Here is a 13,263-nt window from a genome sequence, read left to right on the forward strand (position 1 = left end):
GCAGCGCTGCTGTGCATATCTCATTCATCTCAATGGGGCTTGCGCATTAGCCCTTCCCTCTGGGTGGCGGCCTTTGGCTTGAGCTGGAGTTGAGTCAAAACTCTGAGGACTTGAGTCAAAAGAAAAGAGCTACGTCTACCTCAGGTGACCAGAGATCAGCTGTGCTTCTGCATTTGGGCACAGCACACTCCCCCCTGAAGAATCCAGGGAACTAGAGGGACTGCTGAATAAATTCTAATTATAACAGGATAATTAGTACTGCCTGAGTACCGTACTACGTACAGAGCGCGATTTTAGCCATGCAGGCCAGTTCAGTCATGCAATGCATTAGGATCGGTAATCCTTCTTGCTGTAAGGTTTGTTCCCCAAAATGTTATCGATTTCATTCACAATGTGGGAGGTCATCTTCGGAAGTACCTGTGGAGACAAAACCAAAGGCATCTACTTTGGGTGGAAAGTACCACCCAGTCACAGCTGACCCATAGAGCCCCCCCACCCCCGTAGGGTTTTCAAGCCTAGAGGTGAACAGAGGTGTTTGCCATTCCCTGCCTCTGTGTAGCCCAGAATTCTGTTTCTGGGAGACAGCAAGGGCCATAGCCCAGTGGCAGAGCCTCTGCTTGGCAGACAGAAGGTCCCAGGTTCAATCCCCGGCATCTCCTCTAAAGGGATTAGGCAAGTAGGTGATGTGAAAGACCCCTACCTGAGACCCTGGAGAGCCGCTGCCTGTCTGAGTAGACAATACTGACTTTGATGGACCAACAATCTGATTCAGTATAAAGCAGCTTCATGCGTTCAACTCTGGACTTCCATCCAGGTACTAACCACGTCTGATTCTGAGATCTAATGAGATCAGGCTAGCCTGGGCCACCCAGTTCAGGGCGGCATGTGTTGTACTGAGGATTTTAAAAAAGTTGTTCCAAGGAAGGCTTCTGTGCTGCCCCAAATCTCTGCGGAAGGAAGGATTTATATCCACATTTCCCACCTCCTTTCCTCCTGCTTCAGCCCAGAATTCTGCTTCTGGGAGACAGGCAACCCCCAGGAATGGCATGAGGGGGAGACTGAAGTTTGCCATAATGGGGTGGGAACTGGCAAAAATGCCCCCCCCCCCGCAGATATCTGCCTAACAGAAGCTGAGTTTTGTGATATATTTCCAAAGTGTAAATTAAACATATCTGAACAGATTTGCACTCTAGGGCCGTGTTGGCGAACCTATGGTGGCACGCGTAGCCCTCTCTGCCGGCACGCGCGGTTCCTCCAAGCTGCTGGCCTTTCCGGCTCTGCCCCGGATGGGGGAGGCTGTAGCCAGGGATGGGGAACCTCCGACATCATTGGCGGTGGCCCCCGAACTCTCCCACAGAAGCCGCCGCCATTGCTGCCGCTGGAGCGTGCGCGGCCGGCCAGGTGGGTGGGAGAGCGGGGAACATGGCCTGCGGCTTCTCCGGCGCCCTCTGGGCCTGTGCGGGCGGAGGGGCGTGGCTGGCCAGTGGGAGCAAAGGAGGTGCCCTCTGCCCACCCTGCTCGCCTCTCACAAGCCTGCTGCCGCCGCGCCCCACAGCCACATCCCCCCCTCGGGGCAGGCCGGGTGGGTGGGAGATCCCCTCTGGGCGGGGGGCTTAGGGGCCTGGGCAAGCCAGGCAGGCAGAGAGGGGCGCTGAGCTAGGCTGGGCTCCCTCCCTCCTTCCTTCCCTCCGCGCCAGACGGGCCTCCTTTCCGCTGGAGCTCCACTCTGAAAGGGGTGGGTGGAGGTGGTGGCGGCGAGGCCCAGCTGGGCGGGGAATCCTCCTCCTCCTGCTGCTCGCCCCTGGCACGTGGGTGGTGGCAGGACCCAGCTCCGTCCATAGGCAAAGGGTGCAGCGGCAGGGCTGGTGGCTGGTGAGCCGCAGGGCGAGAAGTCAGGCGGAGTCTCTGGGGCTCCTCCCTCCCCCCCTCGCTGGCAGCGGGGCAGGATTTTTTTCTTTTTTCTTTTCCCCTTCTTGTCCCCCTTCCCTTCTTCCCCCTTCGCAGCTGGTGCCTGATTGTGGAAGGCTTCTGGGCCCTTGTCCATTCCCCCCTTCTCTCCTTGCATGCCTTCCTGCGCGCCGCCCAGCTGGCTGGTGGGCCTGAGCCACACCGCCGCATTGTTGGCCTTCCTTGGGCTGCTCTGCCTCTCCTGCCCCTTCACCCTTCCTCTCCCAGCTCCTTCTCCCTCACCCAGGACCTGCCCCAGCCCTCCATGGGTGTGTAGGAGCGGGGCAGGACCCCGAGCCTCTGCGAGAAGGGAAGGGTCTCCCAGCGCCCTGTGCGCTGCGGGCTGTTCTGTGTGCGCGCTTCCCACTTCTCTGCTGGGGGAGGAGGCGGGGGCTGTGTGTGTGTGTGTGTGTGTGTGTGTGTGTGAGCAAGAGAGAGAGAGAGAGAGAGAGAGAGAAAAGGAAGGCTTTTCTGTCTCTGGCCATTCAAGCATGGGAGGTTTTGCCTTGGATTTGCCACTCTGTAGATGCACATTTTCCCCATCCAAATTCTCAAAACTCATCTGTAAGTCCCCGTGCAGAGTTTTGAGAATCCGGATGGGGAAAATGTACATCTGGAGAGCGGCAAATCCAAGGCAAAAACTCCCATGCATAAATGGTCTCCCTCTGTCCTTTTCTTTCCCTACTTTTCTTTCTCTCCCACGCTCCATTTCTTTCTCCCTTTCTCTCTCTTTTTCTTTCTTTCTCCCCTTCCTCCCTCCCTTCTTTCCTTCCTTCCTTCCTTCTTTCTTTCCCTCCAGTAGCTTCTCCGGCACCTTCTGGGTCTGTGCGGGCAGAGAGGTGTGCAGTCCTATTCCACCTTTGAAGTGCCCACAAGCCATCCTCCAAACACCTTTCCATTTGTCTTGATATGTAGAGAGAAAACACTAAGGAACTAGTTGCCAATCTCCAGGTACTAGCTGGAGATCTCCTGCTATTACAAGTGATCTCCAACCAATAGAGATCAGTTCCCCTGGAAAAAATTGCCACTTTTGCAATTGGACTCTATGGCACTGAAGTCCTTCCCCAAACCCCACCCTCCTCAGGCGCCACCCCAAAAACCTCCCACTCATGGCGAAGAGGAACTTGGCAAACCTAGCCTCTCCCTCTGGGCCCCCTCTGGGGGTGGTATTCAGGCTAAATTGTCGCATTGGCACTCGGCGATAAATAAGTGGGTTTTCGGTTGCAGTTTGGGCACTCAGTCTCTAAAAGGTTCGCCATCACTGCTCTAGGGTTTCTTAATTCTCTGACTGTTAGTCAATCCAGAGTGGGTTTGTACTTGCCTGTATGGCACCAAGGTTCTCTATTAGTTGCTCCGGGTTGGAAGATCCTAAAAGAACTGAACTCACGCCCTCATTGCGTAGACACCACGCTGGGGAAAAAACAGAATGGGCACTGCTGTTAGGGTCATTGCCGGACATCAGAGAAACACACAGTTCAATGTCCTGTTGCCCCCAGTGGTGAATTCTTGGTGATGGACAGTTCTGGAGGGAGGGAGCTGGACGCATCAGTACTGTGGACACATGAAAACCATTTGAAGCCTTCCAGCTTTGCTGTGATGATGTCCAAAATAAAAAATCTGCAGGACCAATATACACATCCTTTAAGCCTCAGTAGGGGAAATGTGGACACCTCTCTTGTCCCCCTACTTAAAACAGCCAGGGAAGGGAGACTTTTCCATCAGGAACTGTGTAGGAGGAGAGTTAACCCGCTTTCCCTAGTGCTGTGATCCCAACCCATATTGCCCCTCCCCCTGTAGCCTCAGGTGTGGCTTGGGTCTAAATTGCACCATGTGCATTGAAGAAATATTCTAATTTTCTTATGTCCCACTGCATATCTTCCATCTTTTGAGCATGGTCTCCTAATCATAGAATGATAAAGTGGGAAGGAACCACCAGGGTCATCTAGTCCAACACCCTGCACAATGCAGGAAATTCACAACTACCTCTCCCCCCACACCCCCAGTGACCCCTACTCCATGCCCAGAAGATGGCAAAAAAAAAAAAATCCTCCAGGATCCCTGGCCAATCTGACTTGCAGGAAAATTGCTTCCTTATCCCAAAGTGGCGATTGGCACAACCCTGAGCATGCAAGAAAAGGCCAGGAGAGCCAAACACTGATGCAAATCTTCCTGCCTTCCCTCTCATGATCTGCCTAAGGTCATAGAATCAGCATTGCTGACAGATGGACATCTAGCCTCTGCTTAAAAACCTCCAAAGAAGGAGAGTCCACCACCTCCCGAGGAAGCCTGTTCCTCTGAGGAACTGCTCTAACTGTCAGAAAATTCTTCCTAATGTTTAGCTGGATTTAATTTCAAACTGTTGGTTCTGGTCAACCTTACGGGGCAACAGAAAAAAACTCAGCACCATCCTCTATATAACAGCTCTTCTATATGACGTGGAGAGAATGGAGCAGGTGCAGAGGAGAGAACGAGGATGATCAGGGGCCTGGAGACCAAGCCCTATGAGGAAAGGCTGAGGGAGTTGGGAATGTTTAGACTGGAGATGAGGAGGTTGAGGGGGGACATGATTTCTCTCTTTAAGTATTTGAAGGGTTATCACTTAGAGGAAGACAGGGAGTTGTTTCTGTTGGCAGCAGAGGATAGGACTCGCAATAACAGATTTAAATTGCGGGCGGAAAGGTACCAGCTGGATATTAGGGAAAAAATTGTTTTACAGTAAGAGTTGTTCGACAGTGGAATCAGCTACCTAGGGAGGTGGTGAGCTCCCCCTCACTGGCAGTCTTTAAGCAGAGGCTGGACAAACACTTGTCAGAGATGCTCTAGGCTGATCCTGCACTGAGCAGGGGGTTGGACTAGATGGCCTGTATGGCCCCTTCCAATTCTATGATTCTTTGACTTGGTCTCCAGACCCCTTGGTTTGGGATCTTACTATCGTCAGGTCTCATATGGGAGGCATTTTTAGTAGCTATCCCCACCTTAGGATCTGCCTTTCTCTAGGGGTTTAACAGAGCAATCCTAAGCAGCAGGACAGGAGAAGCGAGAAAGTACCCTTCTGCTGTTAGAAGTGATCTCTGCCAGCAAAAAAAACAGCCTTGGGGTTCTTCACCCTCTATTTGTGAACCGTGTTATTTCTTTGAAATGTTGTCACCTGCTCTGAGCCTTGGAAGACTTGGTTAGGAATCTAAGCAAGTTAAACAACTGCAACAACAGCAACACAAGCTGGGACCCTGGAGGTGAGAAAGGTAAATTAACACCTCTTCTCTGCAGTTTGTTTCCGAGACTGGCACTATCTGTGAAACTTTCTCCATCATCAAGTTCAATTTTTTCCCTGGATTGCAGATTAGGTTAAATTTCTCTCTTCAATGGTTTGCAAAACCGATAAATAGGCTCCCTGGCCTGCATAATCTGATTTCTTATGTATGTTCTTGCATGCTGCATTTGTGGGTTGTTGTTGTTGTTATTTACAAAAAACTACCTGTCAGGGCCAGGAGTAATGTCCCAAAGGTTCTTTGAACTGTATGGGATCATTTATCTCTCGTTCTGTCATCTGCATGCAATATTTAAATGGTGTCTTCAGCACCGCAAGGAGAAGATGGCACAGTTTAAAATGATGAATGGCCTCTCTTGAATTTCTGTGCTGTGTTAGCTATATTGGAACAGCCTGAGCCAATCAAGGCACAGCTGTTAGGAAGCAACTCTGTTACAGGTGGAAGACTTCATAAAAAAAAAATACGGTTCATGATTATTTCACAGTAATCATCAAATTTGTTGCTGTTGTCCATAAAAATGGATATTGTTTATGCATAAAGCTGAAGTAGTCATTAGTTTTTATATAGATAGATAGATAGATAGATAGATAGATAGATAGATAGATAGATAGATAGATAGATAGATAGATAGATAGATAGATAGTATTCAGCGTGGTGGTTTGAAAACATTAGATATAAATGCATAGAATTATTTGCTTTGTGGTTCCAACACTTTAGGAAAGTCACTTTTTTTTTTTTTTTTGCTGCAGCAGCAATGGGATAGAAATAGATAAGGCAGAGAAAGCCAGCATGGTGGACTAGGATCTAGGAGACCCAGGTTAGGGAGGGGCTGTGGCTCAGTGGTAGAGCATCTGCTTGGCATGCAGAAGGTCCCAGGTTCAGTCCCCGGCATCTCCAGTTAAAGGGACTAGGCAAGTATTTGGTGTGAAAGACCTCTGTCTGAGACCCTGGAGAGTCGCTGCCAGTCTGAAAAGACAATACTGACTTTGATGGACCAAGGTTCTGATTCATTAAAAAGCAGCTTCATAAAAGCTCTGCCGTGGAAACTTGCTTGGTTAGCCTGAGCCACTCTCAAAGGCTAACCTACCTCACAGGGTTGTTGTGAGGATAAAATGGAGGGGAGAATGATATTGTAAGCCACTTTGGGTCCCCATTGGGGGAAAAGTAGGGTGTAGTTATCTAAATAAATAAATAGGGGTAGAGCATGCAGAGGCAGGCAATGGCAAACCACCCCTAAACGTCTTTTGCCTTGAAAACTTCGAGGGATCATCATAAGTCAGCTGTGACTTGACAGCAAACACACACACAGAGAGCACGCAGATCAACAGCATGTAAAAATCCCAGAGCAAACAGTCTTCTGCATGGTTTCAGAGCGTAACCATGCTGCTGTGGAACAGTTAGATTCGAGTCCAGTAGCACCTTAGAGACCAGGAAGAGTTTCAGGCTGTAAACGTTCGAAAGTCAAAGCTCCCTTTGCAGACACAGTAGGACAGGTGGAGATCTGAATCCTGTCATCCTAGCCAGGAGGTGGGAGGAGTGTTGCAAAGATGGCTTGTAAAGGATAAAGAGGTACATTGTATACTGAGTTCAGCTTGACTAGAGTAGAGGGGAAACGCTTGGGGTCAGAAAGTTAGAATCGGTAGTGAGATAACAATTCAGAACCTGAAATCCATTCAGAGGCTGTTATTACTAGGTTGCCGGCCAGGAATTACTTTGAGAAGGGGAGTCTGGGACGGTGGCCCAAGGGCCTTCCATGATGGCCTTCTCATCCATATCTCTTTTGTTTTCAGTTGCGACGGATGATGCCACCCCAACAGAGGGCCAGATCTGCCCCACGGGTGCCAGCTTCTGCTCCATATCTAAGATTAGGGGCTGTGGCTCAGTGGCAGAGCCTCTGCTTGGCATGCAGAAGGTCCCAGGTTCAATCCCCGGCATCTCCAGTTAAAGGGACTAGGCAGGTAGGGTATGTGAAAAAAAACTCTTCCTGAGACCCTGGAGAGCCGCTGCCGGTCTGAGTAGACAATACTGACTTTGATGGACCACGCATCTGATTCAATATAAGGCAGCTTCATGTGTTCATGTGATTCCAAAGCATGCAGGCAAACGGGCCAAGGAATAAAATCCAATACAGTTGAGAAAGCGCCACAGAGGTTACAGTGGGAGCCTTTAATGTTTTTTTGTTCAGGCTCAAAATACTTCAGGGCAACTCTATTTATAGCTGCATCGTGTATTCTTTTCAGAGCAAGGTTCTCCATAAAGCAGCAGGGCCAATTGTCCGATTTTTCAGAATGTCCGGGGCTCTTATTTTTCATACCTCTGTTACACTGATGATGAGATGCCTTCACCTAGATGGTCGCTTAAATGAAGTCACAGTTCCCAAAAGTGGAAAGCGACACTGTGTGCTGTCACTTTGGAGGTCCCCTTTGGCATATGCTGTGTTTTCCCGAGGGAATGTATTGTTTGAGTTATGCTTCAATCAGTGGAAGAAATGGAAGAAAAGTGGTTGTGATATAACTCAGTGTTATCTGAAGATTTTCCTTGTGTCGCCACTGGTGTTCTATGTAAGCACACCACCACTGAATCTCAAAACTATTATACCAAGAATCAATGAGCAGCTACTGGCCTGAAAGTACTAGGTTCATACCTAGGGTTGCCAACCTCCAAGTGGTGGCTGGAGATCTCCCGCAATTACAACTGATCTCCAGGCAACAGAGATCAATTCACCTGGAGAAAATAGCCACTTTGGAAGGTGGAATCTATGGCACTGAAGTACCACCCCTCCCCAAACACCACCCTCCTCAGGCTCTACCCTCAAAATTTCCAGATATTTCCCAACCTAGAGTTAGAAAATTCTTCCTCATGTCTAGACGGAAACTCTTTTTGATTTAATTTCAACCCGTTGGTTCTGGTCCAACCTTCTGGGGCAACAGAAAACAACTCCCCACCATCCTCTATATGACAGCCCTTCAAGTACTTGAAGAAGGTTATCATATCCCCTCTCAGTCTTCTCCTCTTCAGGCTTAACATACCCAGCTCCTTCAACCTTTCCTCATAAGACTTGGTCTCCGGACCCCTCACCCCTCAGGTAATGGAGAAATATACGATTTTCCAGAATTCCTCACCCACTGCGAGCTGAGGTAGTGTGCATCCCAGTCGTTCAGCAATCGGGAAGAGATCTTTCAGCTTTGTTTGTTGTTTCCTTCCTTCTTCGCTCACAATCTTCTCCTTTAGCCACTGATAGCACTGGCAATCAGACACAATGGAATGTTAAAATTAGCACAAAAGCCTAGAGCATTATCATTTAAATTATTCCCAAATTATAGCCCTAAACTCTTGCCTCCTTGTGCTTTCAGAGTGTTAGCAGGGCGTTGGGTTCTGCTTGCCACAGGAATCAATATTTGCTGTGTCAAATTTCCCACCAGCCACATCATTTACCACAATTTGCTGAGACAAGTTGGGGACATCGATTCATATCCAACCATCCATGCATGGAAGGCACACTGAATTTTCCTCCGTTTCCCTCATTTCTGTAACCCTTTCCAATCACTCAGTAAGATCATTACTGGGGTACTGGGACCCATGCGGAAGAACAGCTGTGTTGGTTGGGGAACTGGAGTGAAGAGGGGCAAGAGGAACAAACCACAGCGCTTGCAGAGGAGGGAGGAGGATCAACTTCACCCCATGTTCCTCCCTACCCTAGCCCCCTGACCCCCCACAGATGTTTCTACATGCAGTTCCTGTGACTCTGGGAATGGCCTTTCAGAGGCTTGGAAGGGGCTGTTGGAACAGAGAGGAAAGTGGGAGAACTTTATATTCTGTGCATGTACATTCCCTCCCCATCCCCCAACCCCCCCCCCAGCCGGTCATGACCCATGGCAATGGGACAAAGGGATGCCTTGGTGGGAGAAGCAACACAGATCGCATGATCAACCTGTCTCATGTGATAAGTTGTACTGTAGTGGAAAATGACTACAGAGAGGATGATGCCTGTGGCAGGCGTGACACAAACCAGCTCAGAAAAGCATCTTCTCAGTCAAGTATTTGCTTAATAAGACTATATTAAGAGCCTCACTGAGCAAACTAATTCTTTGCTACCCAGGCCATTTATGCAGGGCTGTTTCCCCGTGGTCACCCCTGCTGACTGTTCTGGTGCTTTGTTTTGATTATGCATGCCTTTCCCAACTATCAGAAGTCGCCTCACTGTCCCCATGCATTTTGCCTGTGTTTTTTGGAATCTGGAAAATGCAGGCAAACCGCGCAGAAACGTGCAGGGAGAGCGAGGCAACTGCTGACTGTTGGGAAAGGCATGCATAATCAAAACAAAGCACCGGAGCAGTCAACGGGGGTGACTGCGGGCAAACAGCCCTGCATAAATGGCCCCAGTTTACAGCCTACTGATAGGCTCGGGATAAGAAGGGAAGTGGGGGTTTTGTTATTAAAGTGGTGGACTAAACAGTTCGCCATCAGCGGGGCAAATTCTGGCACAGAGCTAGTGGTACATAATTCCACTGACAGATCCAGCTCTTTGCTGGAATGTAGCTAATTTGTTTAGCTCACATACTTGAGTTTGACTGAAGAAACAAAACCGTTGGCTCTTTTGCACTGGATAAATTCTTTTTTCTTAAGGTTTGAAAAAATGGTTGAGAGTGCTGGCGACAGCTTTCAGGCATAGCCCCGATGATTTAGACTTCTGCCATTCTTCAAAATGTTGCGGTGGACGAGTGTGGATACACAGCTCTAACAGTGTGTTACAGACATCAAGCAATACTAAACAGGCTATAGCAGAAGGCAATAAAAATGTCTGGCCTGCATGTGTCAATATGACCTTGTTAAGAGTCTCTTAAAAATGCCTAACAGCAACTCTGGATACCATTTGCGGATGGTGTGTCAGCTTGATTCAATTAAAGAGGCAACAAAAGGAGCTTTAAAGCAAGCTACAGGCTGGTGAGGGGCAACTGTTACCCTTTAAAACCAGTGTGGTGCAGTGGTTGGAGTGCCAAGCGAGGATTAGAAAGACCCAAATTCAAATCCCCACCCTGCCATGGCAGCTTGCTAGGTGATCTTGGCCTGGTCACTCTCTCTCAACCTAACTACTTCACCAGGGATGTTGTTGCGAGGGTAAAACAGAGGAAGAAGAAGAGTTGGTTTTTATACCCCAGGGTGGTGTAATGGTTAAGAGGGGTGGACTCTAATCTGGATAAGCGGGTTTGATTCCCCGCTTCTCCACATGAGCAGCGGACTCTAATCTGGTGAACTGGGTTGGTTTCCCCACTCCTACACATGAAGCCAGCTGGGTGACCTTGGGTGAGTCACAGCTCTCTTAAGAGCTCTCTCAGCCCCACCTACCTTACAGGGTGTCTGTTGTGGGGAGAGGAAGGGAAGGTGATTGTAAGCCAGTTTGATTCTCCTTTAAAAAGAGAGAGAAAGTCAGCATATAAAAACCAACTCTTCTTCCCCCTGTGTTTCCCTGCATTTTGCCCGCTTTTTCAAGGACTTGTTTTATCTCGAATTTGAAAATGTAGGCAAAACATGGGGAAGCAGAGGGGGAGAACAAGGCAACCTCTGACAGTTGGAAACGGCATGCATAATCAAAACAAATACCCGAGTCATCGGAGGGATGACGACGAGGGAAACAGCCATAAAAGGTGTGTGGCTGAGTTAACTGGCCGTTCCTTTATTAACTCAAAACAACTTAAGCCTATGGTATCTCAACTGAAATTATAGACACTTTATAGACCTTTCTGTAAGATTCTCAGAAACAGTACAGCAAATTGAAAATGTGACCCAATTACCTTGAGAAACAATGTGGCCACATACTATCCTGGATAGTAATCAATTATGTAGCGGCCTTCTGCTGACCAAGTGTCTAATTGCATCCAGATCTCGTGCAACGAGGTGCTACTGCATAATTACTGGATGCTAAAACATTCCCACAGCCTTCCTCTGCTTCTTCATTTGAGAAAGCCCCGTCATATATTCTTATCTAGCCCTAACACCTTAAATCCAATCAACAGGGAGCAAGAAGAAATGAGGATTTTTTGGGGGGGGCGGGGAGAAAGGATCAAGTAACGGAACAATAGGCTGTTCCAACAGAATATATAATGAAGGCAGAAAATCTACCTCTGTTTTACCCAGATGCACAAAAAAATTCAGGTAAGAACATAACAGAGGCCATGCTGGATCAGACCTGGTCCCATCAAATCCAGCAGTCTGTTCACACAGTGGCCAACCAGGTAAAGTTATTGCTTTATTTTCCATTGCAAAAGACACATTTAGATTTTTATTAGGATCATCTCAGCGGTTGCCCAAGAGCCGCCTGGCAGCATCAACAGGGTTTTGGATGTTAACGCCAAGCCCTGCAATCAAGAAACGCTTTCCTTTTAATTTGATATGCAAAAGCCCATTCATTTTGTCCTCTTTGTTGTAAAAGGTGTTACTTTAAAATATCTGAGCCCTTAGCTTTCTGGCTAGTGTTCACTGCACATATGAACTACTTTAAGATATAAAGTCTGATTCTCCCAAGTAATCCCAAATGGTTTTTTTTTTCTTCCCGGTAACCTTATCCCATAAAGAAGAGTAATTTTACCATACGGCAAATGGATTCTCAGGTACAAGTAAATCTGAATGTTCGTTTGTTTTTAACCCAGCAACCTGCAATACATTGTAAATCTATTACCTAAAAGTGTCCCCCGCCCACACACTGCACTGAAAGCAAATTCATTCACCCAGTCATTTCTAAACAATGCTACTTCTGCCTTGGGGGTGGGGGGGATCTGAAAAGCATCAGTCAGGAGTACTTAAGAAAAGCCTGTAATGAAAATCATTCCCTGACCACAGTTTGCTTATAAGCTGTTCTGGGGCAAAGCACCCCAAACATTCTTCATGGGATATAGGTTCCTGACCCCTTTCCAGTTCAGACTCTTTCCTGTTCATGAGCGAGAGGCATCTGCCCCTTTTCTGTTTAGCCATACTGGGGACTAAGCCTGCAATTACTCAGCCTGCTTGGGATAAATATTCCCCTGCCCAAAACAACACAGCTAGTTTTTTATTCATGTGTCTCATGAGACCTTTGGTACATGGACTCTGCTTATTGCTTTCTTTCAAGACGCCGCCTTTTCCTTCTACTGAGGAAAGGTCAGACTCTTTTTTTCTCTTGAACAGAAGCAAAATACCTTTAGTGAAGCCCTTGAAGTTTCAGGAATCCCATTGGCATATTTCCCTGAGATGATCCCACAAGCAAGCGGAGACCATGTCATCGCTCCAACTCCTACAGAACAACAGACAAGACAAGGTGGTAACGCAGTGATAAACTGACATATCATAAATGTCATTTATCGCATTTACTTACATGTGCATGCCTACACTCACACACACTTGCTTTATATAATGGGATGAATTGTGGAGATCTGTTCCACTAACAGTGGTGCTTTCCTCTGGTGCAAGAGGCTTTTCCACTACTGGAAGAACTTCTTGCATCGAGGGACATGAGAACATAAGAGGAGCCCTGCTGGATCAGACCACTGGCCCATCTAGTCCAGCATCTTGTCCTACACTGTTGCCCAGGAGGGCGAACAAACCGGGAGGAATGTGGGTTGGAGGAAAGCATGCTGTCAGCAGAACGGACCCACAGGATCCAACCCATTCCATAAACAAGCGGAAGGTACTGTGAATAATTATTCTAATCAATCACACCCTAATGGTAGGAATACTTTGTTTTTAAAACATCAACATTGCTTTAGTCCAAAAAAGCGGGGAGGAATGCCATTTCTTGCACTTCGTAAAGCATATTGATGACAGTCATTAAAGACACACATTAACAACAACATCAGGCATATTGTCTTCATTATGAATGGCTCCTATTGGGATCAAGTCGCAAGGGCATCCTCAGTGGCTATCCTACAGATAGGAAACTTCCTCTTTGTGGAGATACACTGAAGTCCCAGCCTGAGCCTCTTTCAACAGCATTGCAAGATATTTATACTTGGGCTTTCAGTGGCCTGTGTTAAGTTGCTAATAATAAAATTAGTTGTTTTAACATGCTTTTAGA

General features: G+C 47.7%; 1 protein-coding gene across 2 annotated transcripts in view; it reads right to left on the reverse strand.

The window, feature by feature from the left end:
- Positions 1-13,263, reverse strand: part of KCNAB1 (potassium voltage-gated channel subfamily A regulatory beta subunit 1) — a 209,319-nt gene continuing 196,056 nt past the window's right edge. For both annotated transcript variants that reach the window (XM_056850329.1, XM_056850330.1), the window contains exons 11-14: positions 12,389-12,483; positions 8,339-8,459; positions 3,269-3,357; positions 1-417 (exon numbers count right to left, since the gene is read on the reverse strand). In XM_056850329.1, coding sequence (XP_056706307.1) covers positions 328-417; positions 3,269-3,357; positions 8,339-8,459; positions 12,389-12,483 — 395 coding nt within the window. In that variant the 3' untranslated portion in view covers positions 1-327. The remainder of the gene's footprint in view (positions 418-3,268; positions 3,358-8,338; positions 8,460-12,388; positions 12,484-13,263) is intronic.

This window comes from Euleptes europaea, chromosome 5 (assembly GCF_029931775.1).
Source record: "Euleptes europaea isolate rEulEur1 chromosome 5, rEulEur1.hap1, whole genome shotgun sequence".
NCBI lineage: Eukaryota > Metazoa > Chordata > Lepidosauria > Squamata > Sphaerodactylidae > Euleptes > Euleptes europaea.